General features: G+C 37.6%; 2 protein-coding genes across 3 annotated transcripts; both read left to right on the forward strand.

Annotated features, from left to right (window-relative positions):
* The first annotated feature begins 3273 nt into the window (after positions 1-3273).
* On the forward strand, positions 3274-9883 carry mmp25a (matrix metallopeptidase 25a). Its single transcript, XM_059558211.1, has 10 exons — positions 3274-4052; positions 5823-5955; positions 6097-6256; positions 6796-7091; positions 7228-7407; positions 7504-7600; positions 7674-7753; positions 8482-8631; positions 8722-9000; positions 9100-9883. Exons 1-10 carry the CDS (start codon positions 3954-3956, stop codon positions 9354-9356), a joined length of 1731 nt encoding a protein of 576 aa, XP_059414194.1. The 5' UTR covers positions 3274-3953; the 3' UTR covers positions 9357-9883.
* Positions 9884-10064: 181 nt separating this feature from the next.
* On the forward strand, positions 10065-26991 carry LOC132149199 (serine/arginine repetitive matrix protein 2-like). Of its 2 annotated transcripts, none has more exons than XM_059558209.1 (14): positions 10065-10257; positions 13713-13967; positions 18173-18268; positions 18375-18560; positions 18747-18836; positions 18924-18989; positions 19578-19607; positions 19690-19803; positions 20086-20218; positions 20705-22671; positions 24664-25356; positions 25435-25542; positions 26253-26363; positions 26453-26991. In XM_059558209.1, the coding sequence occupies exons 2-14, from the start codon at positions 13720-13722 to the stop codon at positions 26505-26507; spliced, it is 3897 nt and encodes a 1298-aa protein (XP_059414192.1). In that variant the 5' UTR covers positions 10065-10257; positions 13713-13719; the 3' UTR covers positions 26508-26991. The 2 variants fall into 2 exon arrangements, with proteins under 2 accessions (XP_059414192.1, XP_059414193.1); XM_059558210.1 differs by having other exon boundaries at positions 26456-26991.
* Positions 26992-27309: the final 318 nt, after the last annotated feature.

Below are 27309 nucleotides of genomic sequence, written 5' to 3' on the forward strand. Positions count from 1 at the left end.
TATTCATATTTTACAGTCACTGTTAATCATATTTATCATAAACACAGCTAAAAAGCTTTCTACCGGTGGGCGTCCTTCCCAAAATGTAACATCTAAAACAATTTTATCATAGATAGAATGTAAATTGTTTAAATACAAGCATTTCAGTCAAATGTAATGTATGCAACATTTCAAACCTTTAACCTTTAAACCACGGGGGAAAATAAAACCATGGCAACAGTTTAAAAGTAGCCCAATTACATCAAAAAAAAAAAAACAGAGGACTTGACAACCCTGCATCCAACACAAGCTGCAGGATTCAGATTTGATTGATCACAGGTTGAGAGGAGAGATGGCTGACAGATCATGCTGGAGGATGTGCTGCTTAACAGATCCTGAGCTCATTTAATAAAATCTGATCTTCCTTTAAACAGAGCGAATGATCGCAAAAACAGTGAGGGCTCATTCAAAAGAGATTATATTCTCTACATATTGATAGCGGCCTCCTGATACACAAAAATTATATGCAATATTATAATGTTTGCTGGAGCAGGCGGGACTGGACACATTCTTCAAATTCTAATACAAAATCACTAATCTCTAAAACAAAAACGCACATTATGAATGGCAACTGTAGAAAGCCAAAGCAAGAAATCCTAGACATTTTGGGCGATTTAAATCGCGGCTGGTTGCATTTTTCAAGGTCCAAAAAGAGGACATGTCTGGGAAAAAGAGGATATATGGTCACCCAACATAACTTGGTTAAGATGTCTCAGATTGTGAATGAGATCTGTGTTTATGATATTGAGGAGCAAACATAGACAGTAAAAGAAAGCAAACATGTTATTTGACCTCTAGTGGACATCATGTGCAGTAGCATTTCAAAAATGTCTTGTACTTCAGCCTTAATCTCTCTTATAGTATGTATCAATATTCTGAATTAGCATATATATATATGTATGCTTTTAGAGCCTTTAGAATAGATCGATAATTTTAATCCAATTCAGTAACTATAATCTTAATTAACATCTTTGCATAATGTGCAATCTCTCTTCTGAACGGGCTTGAGTTTACAGTGGGTGGTAAGGCAGTCAAGTTCTGGCTGATGGAGAGGCATTACTTCAGGGATCTGCAGCTGAAGACATTTGACTTTGAGATCGGTTTCTGTATCCCATACAGCAGAAATACCTGTGAACACATTTACTGCTTACCAGATCTGGATTCACACACTAGTGAGTAACACACACAAACTTACAATGCATTTCACATTAATGCATTTTCCCGAAACTGAATTAACACTTTCTATGAAGCCCGTATATATAATACATTATAAGGGTATTCTTAAGGTATTATAATGAATGCATAATGCATTATAAAAACCATATAATATGTTATATCAACTCATGAATAATCATAACAACAATTATAATACATCGTAATACATACGTATTTGTGGTTATAAGTTTAAGAGTATGATTATTTATAACACACAATGAACACCATATTAAATCTACTTCATTTTACAATATAATGGACTGTAACATATCTTGACATTGGTTATTTAAGATCTGCACAGTATCTTACTACAGCTTGTGAGTGGTTAGATGCTGAGTGTTATTTAAGTGTTTCCTTTGGAGCTAATGTTAATTAATTGATGTGAGCTTAATACTCCAACTGAAAAAAAATGCAATGTTTTGTATGGTTACATTTTATTTTCATGGTCCCCTTAATCTATCAACTATAAGCGACTTGGCCACTACATGCCATCTAACTCTCATTAGAGTATTAGTATGCTCAAGAATGGTCGAATCTAGTTTAGTAGAATAAGCTGACATACTTGCAAAGACACTTTGTCATTTTATTTGTAGGTTGACAATCAAAATAAAGTGTTTGCATATATTTACTGTAGCAGACATACTAATACTCCAATGACTGCTAGTTGATATAGTTGCAGAGTTAATAATCAACCGCTGTCTAAAGGGTACCATCAAAATAATAAAACTGATATTACAATAAAAATAGTTCAAAGCAAATGTGTCCTATTACACATTCATCTGATCTGATATCTGATCTTATGGCTGTTTGAGAGAAACATGTTTTTGTTATTATTATTATTATTACTACTACTACTACTTTGTAGTCTTTGACCACTTTAAGTAAAGTAGCATAAGAAAAATCGCAAGATATGAGACTTATAATACATTATAACTAGATAAATATAATCAATTAAAAAAGTGGATGCAACATGTTCATTGCATTATAATTCATCATACTCTTACAAGCTATAACCACAAATAAGTAAATATGAAAATATATTAAAACTGTTCTTATGAATATTCATCAGATACATATTATAAGTTTTATTTTTATTTTTATAATGCATTATGCATTCATTATAATGTTCTAAGAATACCCTTATATTATAAATACGGGCTTCATAGAAAGTGTTACTACAAAACTATTCATATGAACATAATGGTGCTTGTGTAAGTGTAAAATGTTGATTATGTTCTATTATTTCAGTTGAGGACATGATCAGCCACTCTTTTGAGACGCGGTCAGACTGCTTCTACTTCGCCAATAACATACTGATCATGCATCAGAAGGCAGAGTACTCCTTCAGCCAGGGGCAGGAGCTCAATGAGAACCAAACCTAAACACTTCACACAAAGCATGGTAACATCCATCACATGGCAGTAGAAGAGTGGTAATATAATATTCAGAGTAGTGCTGTATATTTGGTTTCATAAACTATATACATAAACTAGGAATAGGCATTTCTTTGTTACCTTACTGATGTTTGTGCTGGGGAGATGTTGTGCTGCTTGCACGGTAATAAAAAAAAACATAAAGAGAAAACATGCTAGTGATTTCATGTTTTGTCAGCTCAGCAAGATAAGATTGAGTAAAGGGACGCCCTGATGATGATTAAGAGAACAAACATCTTGAGGATCCATAACATGCATGGTTTATTTATTTAATGCAATTATTGTTTCCCTGTATTCATTCACCCACACTGAATCTCATAACATCCTGTCTATTTTTATCAGAACACAATGCACAGTACCCTTTCCTCTTATCAGGGGGTCTTATGCCTCCAACATAATTATAGAAAATGGGGAAAAAATGTTTTTATACCACTTCGTGTGTCTCTGTGTGTGTGTGTGTGTGTGTGTGTGTGTGTGTGTGTGTGTGTGTGTGTGTGTGTGTGTGTGTGTGTGTGTGTGTGTGTGTGTGTGTGTGTGTGTGTTTCAAAATGTAATTCATTTCTGTGATGGCAAAGTGGCAAAGCTGAAATTTTCAGCAGTCATTGCACAGATCTTCAGAGATACATTATCATTCCAATATTCTGATTTGCTGCTCAAGAAGCATGTATAATTGTTATTAATTTTCAAAACCAGTTGAGTTGTTTATTTTTTGTGTAAAAACATTCATTTTCATTATATTATTATATTTTCATCTTTTGTAACATTATGCCTTGACTGTCATTTTTGAAAAAAATTATTACATTCTTTAAAAGTAATTCTAACCAGAACAATTGGACTGCAATATATTGTTTTGGTTTTACTTAATGGCCATATATGTGGCATATGGTAATTCATACACAGCAACCCATGATCAGGGGTCGCACGTGCATTCATTAGGTCACACATTTGGACGGATGCTCCCACTGAGGGGAAAAGAGAGAAAGAGAGAGAGAGAGAGAGAGGTGCATGACAGCATTGATCAAAACAACCCCCATCCTCTTGGGAAGTAATCTGAAGCGGCGGTCAAAGCGTGACTGTGTGGATGAAGAATACTCGGTGACTTTAGAATCTTTTTGTTGTTGTTGTTCTAGATGCCTAATTTTAACAGATTTCAGCTTTTTTAATTGTGCTCAAGGAAATGTTTGTGATTCGCTGTTAATAGTTTTGCGTGTTTACGCTTAATATGGTAGTTTTGAGAGCGTGAACAATCCGTGAATATCACATTGAATGACCATGATCGCAGTTCTCACAATAATCGGCGCCGCGCTTCTCAGTGTTATGAGCGCGCGACCTGCGCTGATGCCAGATCAGTACGCGCGAGGAGTGGTAAGAATATTCTCTCTATCCTCTCTATGAAAATAATCATTTTGAAGTATTTTAAAGTATAAATTATTTGCATGTGTGTCGTATGCAATGTTGATCATGCAGATAAATATCAGAAATGTTTTTAAGGGGCAATGTTTGTCGCCTGGAATTGATTTTCAGGGGAATATTTGAGGGTCATGCTCATAAAATTTCAACATTAAAATAGTTTAAAACAAAACAATGAAATTACAAATAAAATAAAAATAACTTTTCTGATCGATTTTGGATGTATAATTAAATCAGTCATAAACATCAAATACAACTGTAAATAATACACAAGCTGTCATAACAAATCTTAAACAAATTGTGTAGATTTTAAAATATATATATTAAAAAAATAGATTATACAGCTCTCTATATACAGTCTTTGAAATTTCATTAAATTTCATGTTTGTGTGTTCCAGTGCTTTTAGAATAAGATTTTTTTAATTTTTATGCATCAAACAATGTATGTTTCCTTTCGAACAGTACTTCCTGTTGCGTATACACGTTTTTTGGGGGGAAACTCCTGTTTACTCTGATACTGAAGTCTGATTTGTTCACGTTTGTGTACCTGCACAAAACAATTGTTTTGTGCAGGTACACAAAAAGGGGAGGAGCCGGCTATTCTATAAGATGGCTCGGATGAAGAAACAGCGGAGCAGCAGAGTTCCATCGGGCTCAAGTGATCTTACGCCAGCACAAGGCGTGCATACTTCACTCTCCCCACAGCCGTCGATACACCTGTGTTCTTCACATGTGAGGATCAGCATCCCTTGTTGGATGTAAGCGGCTTGGTTTCCTTCGGTGGATCTAAGGAGGATGTTGCCGCTGATGATTCCATGTTTTTAATGGCTTCTGATACAGAGTAGTGGGCATGTCCCGGTGATGTCCCAGGCCCTTTCACTTCAATTCAACCTGCATGGCCCAGTGTAGACAGTCCTCACCAAAGCTGTGGAGGATGCAAAGATACCTTGCTTGGTGGGATCTGGAATCTCGATCTTTTAGACGAGTGGTTCACCATCAATGCTCCTCTCACCAGCACCCCCCACAATACAGTGCTGTCAGGTGGTGAAACGGTACCCGTTTCCCAATAGCCAGGAAACCCGCCTATGTGACGCTGGATCCTGAGCCTCAGAAGCTGTCCTGATCAGTATTCAGAAAGGAAAAAGGAGGGCCTTAAGTCTTGCTGAGGACGGACTTCCCTCAAAGAAAGCTTGCATCTGCTCTCCATTCCCCCGCCTTGTGTCCGATGGAAGCTTTGTACACCCATCAAAATTACAGATGTGATAGCAGACCCACATACTCAAAAGAGCATTTCTCCTCATATCACAACCATGACAGTCAGTTCCCCACCCTCATGCAGCAACCTACCAGTTGAAAAACTAGAACTGCTGGCCATCTGGTTTCAGGCTTGGAAAACAATCCCGGATGTGTCCAGCTTGGTTCTAAAAATCATAGAACAAGTTTACTCTCTCCAGTCCTACTTATATAGTAGTCAACTCCTCCCCTTTTATCAAGTTGAAGCACCATTTGTTCATGCAGGTACACAAACGTGAATAAATCAGTCATTTTGGTCGGATTAAAGCACCTTTTGTTCATGCAGTTACACAAACGTGTACAAATCAGGCTTCAGTTTCAGAGTAAACAGGAGTTTCCCCATAAGTGTGTATATGAAACACTTCTTCCCTTATGTCAGGGAGCCAAGGTTACGTTAATAACTGGAGAATTTTTGTTTGTGTGTCTACATAGGACTGGTTGATTCGATATGGTTATTTATCATCTCCAGACTCTCTAACTGGTCGACTTCAGACCAGGGAGGGTATTGAAGAAGCTGTCCGTAAAATGCAGTGTTTTGCTGGTATTGAAGAGTCTGGCAAACTAGGTGACTGGTTTTTTCTCACTTGTTTGTATTGTAATACTTCAGGTTAAACTAGATGGATGCATGCCCTTAAGAGTGCTTATGTACCATGATCTTTCTGACACTAGCTCTGATGATTCCTCTTGTCCTTTTGTCAAACTTTAGATCATGCCACTTTAGAACTGATGGCCAGACCTCGCTGCTCTCTGCCGGACACCATCAGCTCTGAGGATCTGTTGAAAGGAAAGAGAAGAGGTAAATGGAAGCTGAAGAGAAGAAACACTCTGTCAAGACTGAGCTGGGACAAGACTGACATCACCTGGGGGTAGGATCTTTAAGTCTCCAGCAATATATTCCATAAATTGTAAAAAATAAATAAATAAAACCGTTTGTAACTATAGAAAAAATACTACAATTAAAAACCTGGTATAATTGTTAACTGTTATTTTATATTGAGTGAAAACTGTAATTGATAAAAAAAAATTTTGCTCCTCATTTTTGTGATCAGAAATGTACATTATGCGGTTTTGTGTCCAATTTTATGTTATATATTTCATATTGTATTATTTTAGTGTAAATTGTGTGTGACCTGTCCACCATCAGTATACACAAGTGTTTTATGGACAGAACACTTACAGGACAATAAACTCATCATCATAGAGTCATCATGTAGCTTTTTTATTGTATCATCTAAGATTTTATGCTGGTTGACCAAAAGTAGATTTTGATAGTTAAAGTAACAAATAACAAAATATTACTTAATGAACGTAATTTTTTTTTATTTAACAGTGAAGCCTTTATTTATTGACTTCAACCAGAATATTTATGTCCAATAATCCCACATCTTTCTATTCTTTTCCTCAGCATGCAAGAGTTTCCCTCTCCTTCCATGTCTCCCACTTTACATCCAGGGCTGGTGAGGCTCATTTTGACCTCTGCCTTCCGAGTATGGAGTGATGTCACACCTCTGCGTTTCCACCCTTCTCCATATGGCCCATCACCACAGATAGACATCAAAATCACCTTTGCCAGCAGCTACCATGAGGATGGATATCCTTTTGATGGCAAGGGGGGCAATCTGGCACATGCATTCTTCCCAGGAAAGGGAGATCTTGCTGGTGACACACACTTTGATGATGGAGAGAGCTGGAGCTATGGAGGTAAATTAAATGCTGTATAGTTTTGTGGATCTTTGTGGATCTGACATCATTATCTACAGATATTAATAGAAAAAATAAAAGAACAGGAGATTGGTAAAAATTGCTTTAAATGTTTTATGTATCTACAATTCCACAGATTGGAGCAGTGCCACAGATTTATTCACAGTCGCAGTTCATGAGTTTGGTCATGCTTTAGGCCTGTTTCACTCATCCTCCAATGACTCCATCATGTATCCTTATTATCATGGTCCTGTGGGAGACATGCGCAGTTACTCCTTATCCCTTGATGACAGACTGAGAATACAGGCACTTTATGGTAAATCCTAATATGCAAATAAATGAATGAATGGATAGATAAATAAATAAATAAGCTAGATAGATGGACTGTTTCTCATGACTGTTTACCATACAGGAGAAAGACAAGATTTTAAACCTTCTCCATCTGTTGTTGCACCCACAACTCATCTGTCCCACTCCTCGACCCCAGCTCCTCCAAATCATCCCTATCAGTGAGTAACACTGTGATCACAACAGGTTTGACAATGATTGTTATATTTTTTAACTGCGTTTCTCTTTCTTTAGGCCACCAGCCTCTGCTGATCGCTGTCAGGGAGGTTATGATGCAGTCGCTAATATCAGAGGAGAGGTTTTATTCTTTAGAGGTATGAAGTATGATTTACACTGGTGTTCAAAAGTTTGCCATCAGTAAGATTTTTGAATGTTTTTGAATGACGTCTCTTATGCTCATCGAGGCCCCATTTAACTGATGTGGTGAATACAGTCAAAACTGTAATCTAGTAAAAAAATTTAAATGTAAAATAATTGTTTTATATTTTAGTTTATTTAAAAAATTTATTCCATTGATGGCAAAGCTGAATTTTCAGCATCATTACTCCAGTCTTCAGAGTCACATCGCCCTTCAGAAATCATTCTAATATGCTGATTTGCTGCTCAAGAAACATTTCTCTTTATTATCAGTGTTGGAAACAGTTGTGCTGCTTAATATTTTGTGGAAACTGTAAGACCTTTTTTCAGGATTATTTGATGAATAGAAACTTTAAAATAACACAATTTGTTAGAAATAGTAATCTTTTGTAATGTTATAAATGCCTTTACTGTCACTTTTGATCAATTACATCTTTGCTGAATAAAAGTATAGTTTTTTTTGTTTGTTTGTTTTAATTACTGACCTGAAAAATGTGAATGTTAATATATTATTAAATTTTATCATTTGTGGGCTGTAAAAGTATCAGAGGATACAAGATTCTCAAGGTATCCTAACACAACATATCCAGACAAATACTGATAAAAAGTTATTATAAAATTATAAAAGTGAAAGAAAATATTGTTTATCATCCTCTCCCTTTTCCCCATCCTCGCTTTTTATCAGGTCCAAACTTTTGGAGAGTACATCATTCAGGCTCATTAATATCCTTGACTCCAGCTCCGATTCACAGCTTCTGGATGGGTTTGCCTCCAGAAACAGCCAAAGTTGATGCAGTATATGAGAGAAGAGATGGACATATTCTCTTCTTTATTGGTATTTATACACACACACACACACACACACACACACACACATAAATGCATGTTCATTCTTCATGTTTACACTTTTTCATACCTTTCTCAGGTAATCAATACTGGGTATTTAGAGACACAGTGTCCCTCCCTGGGTACCCACGACCACTTTCAGAATGGGGTTTACGCACTTCTGCAGGAGGGCTTCCAGAGAGGGTGGAGGCAGTATTTGTGTGGCCACACAATGGGAAAACGTACCTGTTCAGTGATGGAGAGTACTGGAGGTTTGATGAGTTGGGAGCAGAGAGGAAGCTGGAAGAAGGGTACCCCAAACCAGCATCCATCTGGGGGATGCCCTCTCACCCTGATGATATCATTGGATTTGTAGATGGTAAGATTTATTTTATCATAAAAGTTTTTTTTTTAATGATTATTATTGAATGTTTTCATTTTTCTCAAACGGACCTCAAACCATTTTGTTTGTATGTAGGAGACACTTATTTCTTTAAAGAATCAAACTACTGGATTTTAAGAAGAGGTGGTCTGGACCAGGAATCTGCTTCCCCTAAGTCCATTGCTATTGACTGGATGAATTGTGAAGGTCACATTTCAACACACACACCTGAGATTGCCGGAACAGACAAAGACTGCACTTGTGTCCAGAGCACAGCAGCTATGATATGTGTTTTGTCATATTTTATATATCCAGTTATCACAGGTTGGATATTGGTTATTGTATTTTACTGATTCGATTTATATTATTTTGTAGTATTTATGGTGAGTTTTTAATGTTGTGATTTTGACTGTGAAATTAGTGAAATTGTAGGCTACTTGATTTTTAACCTAGTAACAAAGCCATCTTTGGGATAGGAAAGTGTCCTCTGGTTGCATGCTTTCGGATGTGTAAACTTGGGATTGTTTGCCTGTTTTTTGAATACTGTGTATTCAGATCTCTCACTGGTGACATTCTGCTTTCTACAAACTATAAAGTATACAACATAGTACATACTACATAAATGGATAGTGTTTAGAAGTCCACTAGTAGATACTCTCCAAGCTAATACACAGTTAACTAAAAGCCACAAGACAAATACTTTAATCATTATTTGAACCGATTAAAATAAAGAAATAAAGAAATCCAAACAAAAACGTCATATAATTACTCTTGTAGTACTGTACTAGAATTTATTATGTAAAATAAATGTGTGAAGCTTATTCTCTCTTTATTTATTTATTGTCAATTTTACATCCAAAGTGAATTCAGTCAGATGTAAGCTGTACCGCTTTCACAGTATGCACTGTTTTACTGTATTTTTCATCAAATAAATACACCCTTGCAGCATAAGAGACTCCTTTAAAAATCATTCTTTGAAGCACCAAAAACGCACTTGCATGAGTAAAGCGAGTGAATGGGATTGTGGGAAATGTAGTCCCCACTCATTCCCCGAACATTATCGCGAGACTCGTCACGATGACGTTCAAATGAGCGTAACCTGTTCATACTAGCCATCGTTGCGTACATCGTTTTTATTTTACAAGGATTTATTTGATATAGAATCGCTGGGTTTCCGCTTGTTGTGTCACAGTTATTCGGTCTTCGGCCTGAAACGGTTCTACTTGTGTTCTCTCCCTGCGCGGGATCCCAGAGGTACGTAGCACACACGTTACAGAAGCTCAGTGAGCTGTTAGCATGCTGTACTGTGGACTGGACTGAACCTGTTAGCATACAGGACAACGTTAGTGCGCTAAAACAACTCAAATTCTGTTATACAAGTAAACACTGTGGGTATTTAATGCGTATTACATTATTACACAAACACTATAAATGAAGAAGAATCAGCGGGTTGTAGTTGGAAGAAGCATTAGCTGCACAGAGGGCCTCGGCCTGGTGTTGGTTTAAGACTGTTCTTCATCTTGTGGACGCGATATACGATCTGTGTGTGAAAATACAGCGAAAAGACTACATACACAGCATGTTAGGCGTAAAATGGGATGTTTGGAGCGACTTTAATGGTGTCTAGGTAGGTTGCTTAATATATTGTGAGGTCCCCAGTAACTTTCTGGGATACATTTTCATAACTTGAGCACGTTTCAGCATTGTACAACACAGCCTCTGTAAATTACCTATGTAATTATTGACTAGACTTGCAGCTAATAATAATACGACGCTGTCTTGCTTTAAAACATATTCGTGTGTTGTTTAATTTTTTTTTTGACCTGGGTAGTAATTCGTGTTTTTTCTCGGTCATGTCAAAGTGCTGAATCTCTCTACCTCTGGACAAATGTTGTTCGTGATTAAAAAAAAGTGAAAGTGACGTGACATACCCATACTCAGAATTTGTGCTCTGCATTTAACCCATCCGAAGTACGCACACATCCGAAGTACGCACACACCCTGAGCAGTGGGCAGCCATTTATGCTGCGGCGCCCGGGGAGCAGTTGGGGGTTCCACTGCCGGCCCCAGACTCGAACTCACAACCCTTTGATTGCGAGTCAGACTCTCTAACCATTAGGCCACGACTTCCCCGAAATACATCATTAACATACATGTCTTGTCTTTAAACAGGCGGTGGTTTTAAAAGTAATTTTGTTTTGGCAAAATTAGTATATGGGTGCAGTGTTGGGGAGTAACTAGTTACATGTAACGGCGTTACGTAATTTAATTACAAAATAAATGTAACAGTAATTAGTTACAGTTACTAAGAAAAAATGAGTAATTAAATTACAGTTACTTATGAAAATTGTAACGATTACAAAGAGGATTACATTTGAATATTTACACACATCCACATACAGCTTATTTCTTTCCCAGATTGCACTAAGACATATGGCCCATAATCTCCGAGACGCGGAAAACACATTCGTAGAATCCAGTCATAAAAATGGAATTCAGCCTATAACGCGGACGCAATATGCCACATTTTGGACGAATAAATCAAAAGTAGGTCAGTACACTTGAATCAAAACCCGATATGGACTGATGTCTGTGAATATTAAGCCGCAAAAAGACTGAATATGAATCCTGCCCGTTCTGCGTGTCTGTGGAAATCAGGCGCTGACTGGACATCGGGAGAACCGGGACTATTCTCGGTGGCCTGGCAGACGATTTGGCCTTCTACTTTAATATTGTTATTGTATAATTGCAGGCCGAATATACTAAAGCGATTATTTCTGAATCCGCCATTCGATAATTAAATTTCTAATAAATCATGAATCGGTTAGTCGTGATTGGCAATGGTTGGGCTCGCGCGCTCTCCGCGCCTCCGCCGAACGGTTTGGATCAGACTCCGAGTAATCAATGCGAGAGAGAGAGACCGGAGTGAACTGTGTAAGCGCACAGCTGGAGCAGAGAAGCGACACTTCTGTTCAGGGTTTTAGGTGCAAGTCAGTTTCATCTGTAAATATGCTAATGTAGTTTTGTCTTTGTTTACTTAGTCAAGCAGCAGCAGCACATTGCTCGCAATCACTCAAAATACTGTATAAACGACGTCATTATTATCTTTTGTAATGTTACAGTAGTAAGTTAGCAGACAAATCATCATATTTTATCATAGGTTTAGGGGGAGCTAGTGGATACAAAAACACAACCCTTACGTAAATTAATGTAGCCTATGGTATGGCACTAACCGTGGTTTAATTATGGAATTTGTAGTAAAAATAAATACAAGTTGTAATTCATTTGCCAAAAAAACAAAATTGCACTTACAAAACATGGTAAAAGTCAAATAAAAATCTTCAGTATTAAAGTCATGAGAGAGATGGATGGATAATGGAAGTGAAGGTGCAGTTCAGGAGAGAACTCTTAATTACGTTGTAAGTCCCCCAACCTAAGGATTCAAATCTTTTTCATGTCAAAAAATAGGGTTGTCCATGTTTCAGAATGGGTTGTGGGTGTATGAGTGTGAGATTTCCCAGCCTATTTTTTTTTCCCAGTCCGCCCCTCATGGAAATTAATCTCTAGAACTGCTCTGAGTCACTTCATGAGCATCTTTTACATATTTTGAGAAACTATCATCATATCATATACAAAGACACAGCAGTGTTTCAAAAAGACACCAATGTTTCAGGAGTCTAGTACACAAAATAGGTTATAATAGGTTATGCTTATTAGATAACCGTATTTGAGTTGATGTATATGCTTTTATTTTTTTATTAACTATTTTTCCCCAAACCATTGTTGGATGCAGTTAGATGCCTGTAGTTATGCAAAGATTTGGTTTCAAAAACAGTATCTATAAACTATTTCTTTTGATTTTAAATCTGCTTTGAACTTCAGATCAATCTCTAAGTAAAAGGCAGTACTAAAGTCTGATTGTGTGGTGGATGTGTTCAAATGTGATCATCTTAATTCAGGTGATGAAGGATGGTGAAAGTCTGACAGTATTGAGCACTACTGTTAAGGTTAAACCTGCATGGTGTAAAATGGTTGAAGATGATTAACAGTTGCAAATTAACATTCATTAGAAATTTATAAAAGTAATCAAAATGTACTCAAAAGTAATTAGTTACATTACTTTATTAAAGTAATTAAAAAAGTTACACTACTATTACATTTTAAACAGGGTAACTTGTAATCTGTAACCTATTACATTTCCAAAGTAACCTTCCCAACACTGTATGGGTGTAATTAGGGGAAATGTTGCAAATTTGCAATTCTGGGCATTTTAGGGTTGCGTAAATCCAGCGCTATATTTGATACACACCAAGTATCACCACTGTACAACCACAATACTGTAATGAAAAGAAAGTTCACTATTTGATGATTTAAATATTATAACAAATATTTGTATCAAGCATATTTGAAATATTTTTCATTTTAAATGTTTTATTTATCATTTTATTGTCGTGTATATATAGTAATATCAATGAAGAAATAATGACAGAACAGCTCAAAAAAAAAAAACATAAAAATGTTAATCATTTTTTAACTATTCTTTGAATAGTTTCCATTTTGTGTGAACAATATATCTAGCACTCATTTATTCACATTATTTATGTAGCAATTGTTTTTATCCCTTGCCACTTAAAAAGTAGGAATGTTTATGCAAAGTTGTTCAGTGCAGTGCTTACTCATGAGTTCTCATGTTGTGTCTGGCCTCTCAGAGCAGAGATGTATAACGGTATCGGTTTGACCACGCCACGAGGCAGTGGCACGAATGGTTACGTTCAGCGGAACCTGTCCAGCGTACGCGTGAAGAGGACCAGGGACGAGCGTGGAGGAGAGCGGGATGAGAAAGACCGAGAGAGACTGGAGAGCCAGCTGAACAGACAACCTAACGCTGATATCCTCGAGCACCAGAGGAAGAGACAGCTGGAGGTGAAATGTGCCGAACTGCAGGACATGATGGAGGAGCAGGGGTAAGATGGGATAAAAATATAAAGAATAGTAATAAGAAATGTTTCTTGAGCATCAAATATGCATAATAAAGTATGATTTCTGACATTAAAGACTAGTGGTCGACCGATATATCGCCAAGGCATCGGCGCTAAAAATGGCAGCGCCTGAGCTCACAGTGCTCACACTGTCTCTTGTTCACTGTCGTCGTTAACAGTTCTGTCTAATACGGATAGAATCTGTCTAATAATCAGATAGAACGAAGGAATTTAAATATATACAAAAAATATTATAACAATTTATTTTATATATATATTAGTAATAAAAAAGGCAAACACTATAATACTTTCTCGTTTGCCATCAGCATTAAGCAAATAAGCATTAATATAATTTTAAACAAATCTTTGAATGACTAATGAAGATTTAATTTCAAAAACCTTGCACACTTAGTTGAATCCAGTTGTGAGATGGTGTGAAGTGTGCATGTGATCTGCATGATCACGTAATCTCTGCGTGATGGTCAGTCCGTGTGAAATTCAAATGACGCTGCACTTTATGCATTTTCCACCGTCATATTCATGTAATTTTCTCTGTGTGTAAAATGACTGTTACCTTTGCTTTATTTGAAAAAAGATTCCCAATGCACACAAATTTCCCAGAATACTGAGTGGCCTGTTGATTGAGACACCCTTCGCTGCAGACTGTAGCGCGGTGACGTCACGTACGTACGTCATGTATGTACGTCACGTATGTGTTTACCGCGCATGCGCTTGTAATTTGCATTGCTTGATGACGTTAGTTGCTTTCGCGTTGTGCGTGCATTAAAACGATGCGCATACTTAAAAGAAAACTCTAATAAAATGTTAAAGTATTAAAGAATATTAAGGTGTAAAAAAGACGGGGAAAACAACCGTGTTTAACCATGTTTAATCTGAGGTAAAATTATACGGAATTAAAGTTTATTCTGTAATTATTCTTATTCTGTAAGCATTTATTTTAACAAATGACATGGAAAACATAATTCATTTCATCCACATATCCTTATGCACAATGCACAACAACAACACAACAACAACAACTGTGTAGTATCTTACTTACAATTTATTAACTTTCTGTTGCACTTTACTTCACTGTGTATAGAGTAATATTACACTTCAATGGCACCTTATATTTCTTATTGAGCTAGTCAAAATGACAACAGATAAAGTACAGTCTTCGGCTCTAATAGTGCAGATGGTAAAACGTGTGTTGTTCACAATATGATGCAATCGATCCGGTCCGAATCTGCCTTTTTTTCCCTACCTTTTCAAATTTCAAATCACATCAGAAAAGCATTTATTTTAAATAAAAACAAAGGAAATAATCAAACAGTTTTGAGGGAGGGCTTTATTGTCCTAATATGCTGGCATCCATTTAATAATTTGAATTAAAATTATAATTTACACTCAGTCATTATTGCATACTGTTTTATAATGTACTACAATACTGAGGTGCAAATAATTGCCACTATTTGCAATAAGTAATATAAATAGCAGAAAATCCTGCTATTTTAACATAGTATAGAATCTATAGCCATTTGCACTGGGTGTAAATAGCCACTGCCTTTCTTATTTTAATCTTTCCTTTACTATGTTTCTTGTTTATCTATTTTTTAACTAGAAATTTGGACATTTTTCATTTTGCTTTGGCAATACTGCATGTGAAACATTTAAGCTAGTAAAGTAGTTTTGAGTTCAGTTGACTACATACAGCATATTTTCAGTGTCTGCATCCCATTTTATGCAAGGTGCCTCCAAAAAAAAAAAACTGATGACAGAGATCTTTTTTTATTTATTTCAAAGAACAAAACAGAAAATATAATTGTATATACAAATATAGATTAAGGCCCTGTCCACACAGACACGGGTATTTTTATAACCGTAACTTTTTTTTACGCGGTTCGGCCTTTCGTCCACAAGAAAACGCAGTTTCAGGGCACCGAAACCGAACATTTTTTAAAACTACGGCCAGGGTGAGCATTTTCAGAAACGCCGGTTGCAGTGTTGTCGTGTGGACAGTTTTTTTTTTTTTTTATTGAATACAAAATCTGCATACAACAAAATGGCACAAAACTATTTTTATACAACGAAAATACAGGCGTGGAAGGCTCAACACAATAAAATATAGAAAAAAAAAAATTTAAAACAGGTTATACAATTCTAACAGATTATGCATTTTTATTGCACTTCGATTTTTCATTTTTGAAAGGGTATCTGAGAAGTACTTTAATTCGTTTCTAAATATAATAAACAAAGGAGGGGATTTAAAAAACCTACATTTGTCGTGTGGACAGTATAACCGGGGTTTTTGCCTTGCGACGTCAGAGTGTGCGCCGTTATCCGCTGTGTTTGACGTCAGATTGTGCGCTGCTGACTGCTTCTGATTGGCCAAGGTGACTTTACAATTTGGGTTATATCGCCGCCTGCTGGTGTGGCATGCTCTTGACAGCGCTTGATAGCATGTTTTGGCGTTTTCATGTGGACGGGATTTTTTTTTTAAACGCAGGAGGAAAAACTCCGGTTATAAAAATACCCGTGTCCGTGTGGACTAGGCCTAAGACTATAGACATGACACAAGAAAAAAAAATCTGAAATTCACCTCCATCACTGATAAGACAATAAACCAAGCAGCAGCCCTCAGTAGCCCTCAACTTCTTTGAATGAATCAAACCCACACAGGACTCTCCTCCTGCGATTCCTCACACACAGGTGGACAGTCTTTAAATATCTCACTGCACTGGAGGCACTGGGTCAGAGAACATGACTCCCGGACACTCAGGTTGTATTGTTCAGACAATGCACTCCAGTTCACTACACCTAATTTACATAAAAGAACAAACAATACTAAAGCAATATTAAATCATTTTGAAGAAAGGCAGAAGAGCCATACAAGGAAAATATTTTAAGTGTATTTTTAAATATATTGTAGCATGGTGTTAGAAAAAGTGTTATTTGCTTTGTCTGTAAACTACCTAAGAGATTTAATTTATAACCAGCATTAACATCAACTAAATTAATAAAGTTTGTCAAGTCAAAATTTAGGTTGGCTTGGCTTGAGAAAGCATGGCCTGAAAGTTTGAATATTTTGTCAATTTGAAAATTTTACAGTTGAGGGCTATACAGTCTGTCAGAGAAACAGAAACAGATAATTACAGTACTCTAGCCACATGAAGTGGGGTCTCTTCTCTGAATTTCTTCTCACTGACAATGTCCCCAAAAAGTCATATTAAGATATATGAAGGTCAATTTAAGAGGTAACACTTTACAATAAGGTGTCATTGGTAAACACTAGTTAATGTATTAACATGAACTAACAATGACCAATACATGTGTTACAGTATCTATTAATCTTTGATAATGTTAAAGAAAAAGATTACAAATGATATTTTTTTTGCAATGCATGCAACCATCAAAGTATTTCTGCTCTATTTTAATACATCTTTAATGGTTAATTTTATGCGAAATAAGACTTTGAAAGACCAGCATTCGAATACTATACTATATATATCATAAAACATGTCATAAGTGTTTGAAATTGCACACATTTGCAATGACACACTCTCTATGATTATGACCAAAGCATTCTTACAATTAAAAGCAATTTTAAACGCAAATCTTTAAGAAAACAAAAGTAATATCTCATATCCACCATACCTTACGAACATCCGGAAGTGAATGAACCTGGATATGCGCATTAATGACAGTCAGTGCTGCGTGCGCACAATCGTATTTACGGTAAATATATATATGTTACTGCGCATGCGCGGTAAACACACGTCACATACATACGTAACGTACATACGTGATGTCGCCGCGCTACAGTCTGCAGCGAGGAGTACTTGTATTGATTAGTGTTTACTTCCTTTTTATAATATCTTTATAAAATATTTATTTAAAAATACTTTAGTATAGCATAGTATTATAAAGTATAAGTATGTTTATTTTACACATTTTACACATTTATTTTTTAATCCATTGTCAAATGATTACATTTTTTTAAATATGAAAAAAAAATAAAGACATTGGCTATCGGCCCCCCTGCTTTCCAAGATATCGGCATCGACTGTCAAAAAATCAGTATCGGTCGACCCCTACTAAAGACGGACGTAATGGTTGCTGAACAGTCAGCTTTGCGGTCACAAAAAGTATATATTAAGAGCAGCCTCTGACCAAGTCATGCTGTGTGACAGGTACTCAGCAGAGGAGATTGAAGAGAAGGTCAACACCTTCCGCTTGATGCTGCAAGAAAGAGAAGAACCTGTCCCTCCTCCAACAGAGAGGCCAGCGTGAGTATTACTTCAGATCGGTCATTCAGAAATGAAGGCTTTTTAATGGCCTTTTCTTTGCATTGTTAATTTTTTTTCCCAGTCCATGTTTTGCTCTTTCTTACAGTGTGACTGAGACTCATGCACTGGCAGCTGCTAACCAGCAAAAAAATGACCGTCTGAGAGAAGCTTTCGGTATCAGCTCTGACTACGTTGACGGCTCATCCTTTCATCCTGACCGGAAGGAGCGAGAGAAGGAGAAGAGGGAGCAGGAGAGGCTGGAAAGAGAGAAGCAGCAGCATCAGAAGTACCAGTGAGTAGACGGAGGGGAGATTAAAGGGGTCATATCGTGAGGAATCACTTTTTCCTTTATCTTTTGAGATATAAGAGCTTGATGTATTGCGAAAACATACTGTAACTTTCAGAAGTCCAAACTTTCATGTGTTGTATCTTATCTGAGTACTTTCTGTTCTGTCTTTCTCTCATCATTTCATTTCAGGATTATTGAGTCCGAAAACTCAGATTCATCTCCTGAGCGAAAAAAGAACCAGAAGAAGAAGAATAAAAATAAAAACAAAAGCAGAGAAAGGTAAACTGGAGAGTGGAGAAGTAATTTAGAACACTTGAGTTTTAAAAGAGTAATGCATTAATGAATCAATTTTCTCTCTTGTAACAGCTCTGAGAGCCCCTCACCCTCTCCTCGACGAGAAAAGAAAAAGGACAAGAAGAAGAAAAAGAAAAGGTTTCATTTAATACCCTTAAATTATAATATTAATATGTTAATTCATAAAGGAGACTGGGTTAAGATGTGATAATTGGGTAAAATGAATGCATCTAAATATATTTTATTCAATTTATTTATTAGTTGAGGAACTTGGGAGTATGTGAACCATTAAAAATAAATAAAATGAATGTAAAAGGGAATATTTTACAATTGTAAATGGTTTTACAATCTTAAATTGCTTGACTTTATTTGCATTTTCATAAACCATCCAGGAAAAGATTTAATAGTCAGATTATTTGCATGTGGTAATATTATCACTATTATCTGAGATGCTTTGGGACAAGTTGTCCAAGAGGCTAACACACTCCACACACTACAGCTGTCATCTTGACAAAATCCTTCAATTAATAATTGTGAGCATATTTGACACATTTTCAGTGATTTTATTCATTGCTAATTCACTGAGATTTTATATATATTTTTAGACCAGGATAAATTTCCTTTAAATTTATTTAGAAAATTGCTTTTATGTGTCCCAAAAAATGTTTTAGCATTAAGAATCCTCAAGAATTAAAAAAAAAAATCTTAAATAACTTTTTCTTTCAGGGAGGAATCAGTGAAGAGTGACACAGAAAGGTGGGTTTTCTCCTCATCACTGTAAGTTACCTTTGATAACTGTGTGTACTATATATTTAAATATTATCATTTCTTTCAACAGTTCATCAGATGACAGAGAAACAACCAAAAGAAAGAGAAAAGGGAGTGACAGTGAAACTCCTCCTCCCAGTAAGAGCCGAAAACGCCAGAGTGCATCCTCCAGCCCAGCTCGCAGGTATCATTGCATGTGCACGCTACATGACGTTTTGTCATATTGTAGTGTGCTCTCAGATTTTACTCATTACATTGAGTTGACTTGAGCATTTTCAAATAGCAATTGCAAGAACTTTTTCCACCCTATAAACTAAATTTCTCGTATAAAATCAGTTTATTTTAAATTGTTCTAAAATACATCAAATATGAGTGCTTGCTCCGTGTTTGAAATGTTGTAATTAAAAAAAAAAAAATGGTGAAAGTTCATAAATATAAATATATATGCATGTTTTTCTTTTTTTAGCCCGTCCCCTCAAAGAGGGAAACGGCAGAATAAATCAGCTTCTCGTCCAGATGAGGGGAGAAAAGGGAGATCCCCTGACAGAAGGCTTTGTGGCCGTAGTGAGGAAAGTCCAAAAAGGATAGAAGTCAGAGAGGTAATGTGTTGTTTTGGAAGTCATAGAGACATGTGCACACTGTAATTTAATCTAATTTATTCTTTGTATTTGATTAGTGAGCTTGTTTACTTCTGATTAGTGAGCTTGTTTACTTCTATTCTTATGTTCATTATATTTTTCAAGTAAATATATTATTTGTATGTATTCTATTCTAAACATCGTCCACAGTAAATCACAGCCGAACACATTCAGATGGTGTCTTTGGACTTAATTGCATCTTCTGTGTTTGCATTGTTTTTGAGCACCTTGCCACAACAAACATTGAGTTTTAATATGGTATGTCAAGAAAAATATTGCACCTCGAGGCCCCTGCATTGAATGCAAAAACTTGTCATGTAAAATACTGATGCCTGGCCTAGTTATACAGGTCTACCCTGAGCCAGATTAGTCAAGCAGTTGTTCAGACAAGCGTCTGACTAGTTGATTTTGAAAATGTGGTTTTGCACCTCTTTTCCCCACTCTTAGAGGTCACCAAGAGGCTCAAGTACGCCTGAGCACAGCAGAAGAGACAAAGGCCGAGTACGTGAAAGAGAAGTGCAAGAAAAACCTCAGAGAAGACGACAGAACTCCTCATCACCATCTCCACCACCAAAGCAGCAGCGGGACAGACGACCACGGAGTGAAGAGATAGAGAAACCCCCTCAGACAAGAAGACATGACTCTTCACCATCTCCAGCACGCAATCAGCAGCGAGACCGGCGACAGCGGAGCATAGAGAAAGAGAAACCCTCTCAGTGGAAAAGACACAACTCTTTGTCTCGCTCTCCATCTCCTAAGCAGCAGAGAGACAAGAACCGAGGGGACGATGAGAGAAAGAAAAAAGGTCAAAGAAGACATGACTCATCCTCGTCCCCATCTCCTTCACCACATAAAGACAGAACAAAAAGAGGACACAGTGGAGAGAAAGAGAGAGCCGTTTCCCCCAGGGACAGGGAAAAGGAGAGACATGGAGACAGAGCAAGAGACAGACAGAGGAATAGTGATAGAAATGCAATCCTATCTAGTCGAAAAGATGACAGAGGACGGGAGAGTGATAAAGGAAAGGAGAGAGTACGAAACCGGTCTAATGACTCCATGTCTCCTGCTAAGCGTTCACCTTATGCAAACGGAAGGCAAAAAGAACAAGATTGTGAACCGGAGAAGGAACAAGAAGAACAGCGAGAGAAGGACAGAAGGAAGGAGGAGGAGATGAAAGAAGAGGCTCTGAGAAAAGCCAGAGAGAGTGACAGAGAAAAGGAGCGAAACCACACCAGAAGACCAGAAGTGTCTCGATCAGAAAGGAAGGCCGCCTCTAGCTGTCAGCCTGAGGACAGGCGAGGTGCCAGAGGAAGTGAGATGGAGCAAGAGGTGGCCAAGAAAGACAGGAGATTGGAGGAGGACAAGAGACCAGAGAAGAGTCCTCAAGACCAGAAGGAGGAGAAACAGATGCAAAAGGAAAAGCCTGGGAAGAAAGACAAAGTGATAGCTGTGAGCAGCAGCAGCAGCAGCAGCAGTAGTAGTAGCAGCAGTAGCAGCAGCAGCGAGAGTGACAGTGACAGCTCCTCATCTTCATCCTCCTCATCTTCTTCATCTTCATCATCAAAAGATGAAATGAAGAAGAAAAGTTCAAAAGACAGCAGTGCTGTTGGTAGATCAGTTCCTAATTCTGTCATAGATCTGGCTATTGCATGCCGAGAGAAGGAGAACCGAGGAAGGGATAGAGAGAGTGATGAAGGCAGAAAGATGTACCCTCCCACACAAAGACAAAGCTCACCTCCTGAGTCTCAAAGAAAAAGGGACGATGTTGATAAGAGACAGCAAGTCATGGACAAAGAGCAGAGGCCTGGCCACTCCTCATCTCCTTCCATCAGAGCTAAAGACTGGGAATGTGGAAAAGAGAGATACACTCCCACTGAGAGTTCAAGCCCTCCTCCTTCGCCCCCTCAGAGAGGCCAGTACAGAGGAGCCCCGAGTGGGGACATGAACACACCCTCAGAGGAAACCAAATCTCAGAGCAGAGATAGAGGAGGCGAGCGATATACCCCATCAGAGCTGGAACGAGAGTCTTCACATCCCTCACTTGGCAGAGGAAGAGATCGACAAAGTGACCGAAAGACAGACACATCACCTTTGTCTCCGAGGGAAAAAGGAAGGAACGACGTGCCACAAGTCAAAAAGATTGCTTCTCGGCCTTCACCGAAACGCACTCCACCAAGACAGTACCAGGACCCACAATCTTCACGCTCTCCCAGTCCGAGACGAAGAGTGAGGAGACCATCGCCTTCACGAAACTCATCCCCTTCCCGACGGGACCGCAGCCGGGAACGCTTCAGAGAGCGAGAGAGGGACCGATTTAGGGCAAGGCCAGCGGACAGAGATCGAGAGCATTCCAGGGAGAGGAGAACAAGGAGCAGCAGATCTAGGAGTCCCCGAAGAAGAAGTCCTCCTTACAGGTTAGTCAGATGACCACAGTTTTTGGAAAGCTAAACTTTGCAGTAGACAGTCTGTGGAAATGGTTTTGTGTATTTTGCCAGTAGGGATGGGTACCAAGAACCGGTATTTATTTATTTTTTTGGACAAGTGCGTAATTGGGTCAGTACTGGACTACCGATAGGCTTCAAGACAAATGATACTGTTATCGATACTTGCGTTGTTTTATCTCCATACACTTCAATGTTAATGGTGAATTAGAATTAAACATTAGATTAAACATTTCATGTGCGTGCTGTTCTGACGTGCTCATTCAGAACGTGTACACCCGAAGCGTGCATACACTAAAAGGCCGGTCAAACAGCACCTGATTACTTGGTTATCTTAATTATTGTCTGATTGTGCTAATACTGTCGAAAACAAACAAAGTTTACATATTAAAACAATAAGTTATGTCTAAAGTGAAAGTAAACAGTTGAGAGAGAAATGGATGCATGCAGCTCTTAAAGGGACCGTACGAATCATTAATGGGATTGTTCACCCAAAAATTTAAATTCTGTCATTATTTACTCACTGTCAATTGAAGAATATGGCTAACCAAACAGTTGCTGGTCCTCACTGACTTTGATAGTAGGAAAAAAATGGAAGTTAGGGACCAGCAGCAGTTTCCCACAATCTTTAAAATAACTCATGTTCAACAGAAGAAAGAATTCAGGTTTAAAACAATTTGAGAGGGAGTAGACGATGACAAATTTTTTGGGGAGAATTATTCATGTAATGTTTTTAAAATAAAACACAAAGAGAAAAATAACTCTTGCCTGAAGAGTTCTCTTGCCTTTCTCTTGACTGAAGAACTTTGCTGAAAAGTTGCTGAAATTCAGCAGTTTTTAAATATCTTTTTGCACCAAATAGTATTGATAAGCAGTATCGGTATAAATAAAATGTAAACCCTACTTGCCAGTGACATGCTTAACCCTTTGACACGTACGATCACACCGGTGTGATCAGAACTTTCACTGCGTCACGTCATCTGCTGAATTTAAATCCGCTTTCATGCAGCAGAGCCAGATCGGTTGGCGCATGGCAGCGCCCATCACCATCATCCTCAAAACACACGTTCAAGAGAGTACCACGGTGCATGCGTGTGTATTCCTCTGCTTGGAAACAAGGTGTGGTGCTATCTACGATAGAAATGCCGGCTCCTGCATCAGCAGAACTGCATGCATGCGTGCTACTCCCATGAATGGTGTCGGAGACTAACTGGAAGAGAAGAACGTATTCTCGAAGCTTCAGAAAATTACAGTTGTACCACTGATGTCACATGGACTATTTTAACGTGGCCTAACTACTCTTCTGGGCCTTGAACGTATTTCATCACAAATATCTTAATTTGTGTTCTGAAGACGAACGAAGGCCTTATGGGTTTGGAATGACATGAGGGTGAGGAATTAATGACAATTTCATTTTTGGGCGAGCTAGCCTAACACTTCAAACTTTTTCAAATCTCTTTTGCAATTTTTATGACCTCCTATATTAATTCCGTGACTACAAAGACTGCATTTATTTGATAAAGACCCATTTCAGGGATCACATGATCTCTCAGAAATCATTCTAATATGCTGATTTGGTGATTTAAGAAATATTTCTTATGATTGTCTATGTTGAAATATACATTAATATTTTTGTGGAAACCATGATACATTTTGTTTTTCTTTGATAAATAGATATTTCCAATGAACAGCATTTACTTAATAGAAATCTTTTGGAACATTATAAATGTCTTTAACTGCCACTTCTGCTGGACAAAATATTAATTTCTTTAAAAAAAAAAACCTTACTGACCATATATAAAATGTTTTGGGTTATTTGGGCTACACTATTGGATAAATTGTGTCACTAGTGGGTTACTGAGTTGTAGAATTAATTAGAGAACTGTACACTGTAATTATAATTAATATCATAATATTAATGAAGTTTATAATAAATTATTACAAAGACTTTCTCTTTACACCTAGATATCGTTATTCACCCTCTCCTGTACGTCGGCGCAGAAGTCGGTCACTTTCAAGAGAAAGAGAAAGGGAGAGAGAGCAGGAGAGGAGGAGGAATCGAGAGCGAGAGAGACAGCGTGAACAGGAGAAAGAGAGAGAGCGAGAACGGAGAACGAGGGCGCCACCCAAAGATCCCACTCCTCCACGCCGCTCTTCATCATCATCATCCTCTTCCTCCAGTTCGTCCTCTTCAACCTCTCCCTCTCCCCAAAGACAGATGAAGGGTGTAAAGTCTACTGATGCAGATAAAGACCGATCAAGGGAAACTGATGAACAGACAAAAAATAAGCAACCAGAAAGGAACTCCAAACATCTATCTCCCTCCCCTCCTAAAGAGACGCGTCTCCCTTCCAACCAACCGCATAATCGCTCTCGCTCCCGTGAACGTCCTGCCTGTTTAGGATCACCAGAGACCAACCAGTCACAAAGGGATCCACCTAGTGACCGATTAAGAGGCCAGCCCCCATCATCTGTCCATGAACCGTCAACGATAGGAAAGACGTCCATAAATGGGAAACCCGAGAAGGAGAGCTCTGGCCAACTGCAGAAGCAGAAGAGAAGCAGCTCGAGCTCTTCCTCTTCCTCATCATCATCCTCTTCCTCGTCTTCATCCTCATCTTCAGACAGCTCAGACTCTGAGGCAGAGAAAGCAAAAGGGTATGTGCCAAATAATTGTGCATTTATTCAGTTCAGTTCAATCGATGGTACCCTTCATTTCAATGTTTGTTTTTCCAGCGCTGTTAAAGCAAATACAAGTAGAGATGCTGGCAAGATGGCGAAAAACAGAGCTTCTTCGTCGTCATCTTCCTCATCAGAAAGTGAACAAGAAGATGAGACTAAAAGGTTTTTTCTTGAATTATTCTTAAAAATAGAATATACTTAAAAAAAAAAAAAAAAAAAACGCTGCAAGATTTTATGATGCATTTCATTACATTTTTGAGATAAAGATTTACATGCATGAACCAACAATCTTTCGATTTTAATTTAAGGTTGCTGAATTATTGAAATAACTGAAAATGCCATATGACATAGATTGTGATTTTAATTAAAGAAATCCATATGCACTGTGTTTCAAATTGAAGCACTGTTCTTTTACACACAAGCAGCTCATAATTCAGTGATTTCAGCATCTCGGAGCGACTTGGGTTACACTGAACTTTACAGTGAATTCTGCTACAAACAAATTCTGCATCTTCTCTGATTCTGGTTCACTTATAACGTGTGTTTGGGAGCACATCATGGACCGTCTTTTCAAACTCACAGTGAGGAGCGCTTATGACCTGACCTGTCTGTTGTCAACAAAAGACAACCTTTTGAAGTGCTCTCTGTGGTTTTCTGCCAAAATAAAATCTCAACAGTTTAACATTTTAAAAGTTGAGAAATCAAGACACCCATTAATACAATTATTATTATTATTTTTCTTATACTATTTGAATTTTACATGGACATTACAACAGTAATATTTCCTATTTTGTTTATTTAGTAAAATTTGTATCCCATTTTGCTGCTGTACACTAAAACACTGTCACAATAATTTTCTTTGAACTCTGCAGTCCACCGCGCCCCAAGAGAGTGCCAGCAGACTCACTGAGAGACTCTCGGTCACTCAGTTACTCCCCTCCAGCAAGACAACGAAGACCTGCACATTCTCTACCCTCTCAACGGTCAGTTCTGTACAGATCCACAAGTTTTTACTTTAGTTTTCAACTCCATGTTCTTGCTAATATTGATCTCAATCTCTGTTTTCCATCAGCAGTGCTAGCAGGAAGTCGAGAAGGAGATCTCCAGACAGTCGACGGAGGAAATAAGTGAAACCTTTTTTGTTTTCTGGACTCTCTTACCTGACCCTCACTGGATTGAGTCATCTCCATATCACACTATGGATGAGACAAAAAATGTGACTAGTTGTAATGGTGATATTTCCACCATTAGTAAAGCAAGGTCTAGGAAATACATGGTTCTTTGTAACTCATCCCAAAACGGAAGATTTATTATTACTTTTATTATTATGTAATTAATGTTTAAGGCAAGGCCATCTGAGAGACTGAAGCTCGACAAGTATTGCTCTGTGCCAACAGATGTTGGACACTTTGTATACACACATTCACACACACAAACAAAAAATATAACACGTCCAGTGGTTTTCTGTCTGCTGCATTGTCCTGAATGTAGATGAATGTCTGTAATTTGGTGATCAGAATGGACTATATTATTTTCCTGCATATGTAAACAGACTCTGTTCCTCTTTGTTTGTGGGGGGGGGGGATAACTATGAATAAAATGGCTGTAGAATCTTGTCTGAATATTTGCTTTGTGTTGCTGAAGGAGAAGCTGATGCTAAATACACAGCACATTGGAAACAGTATATTCACACAGAAGTTACTATTTTTAAAACTTAAGGCATTTTTAAATGGGCGGACAATACTTTTTCTCATTGGTTAGATAATCGGGTGGTTTTGTATATCTCACCAGTAGCTTTCGAGTTCCTTGTGGGCTGTAGATCAGATGTTATATTAAACCGGTCGAAGAAATATTTTAACATTAAAACAATTTAGCTGAAATTAAAGCTATATATATTAAAATTCTACTTTCATCAAAAATAAATATTAT

This window comes from Carassius carassius, chromosome 9, assembly GCF_963082965.1.
Source record: "Carassius carassius chromosome 9, fCarCar2.1, whole genome shotgun sequence".
In the NCBI taxonomy this organism is placed as follows: Eukaryota; Metazoa; Chordata; class Actinopteri; order Cypriniformes; family Cyprinidae; genus Carassius; species Carassius carassius.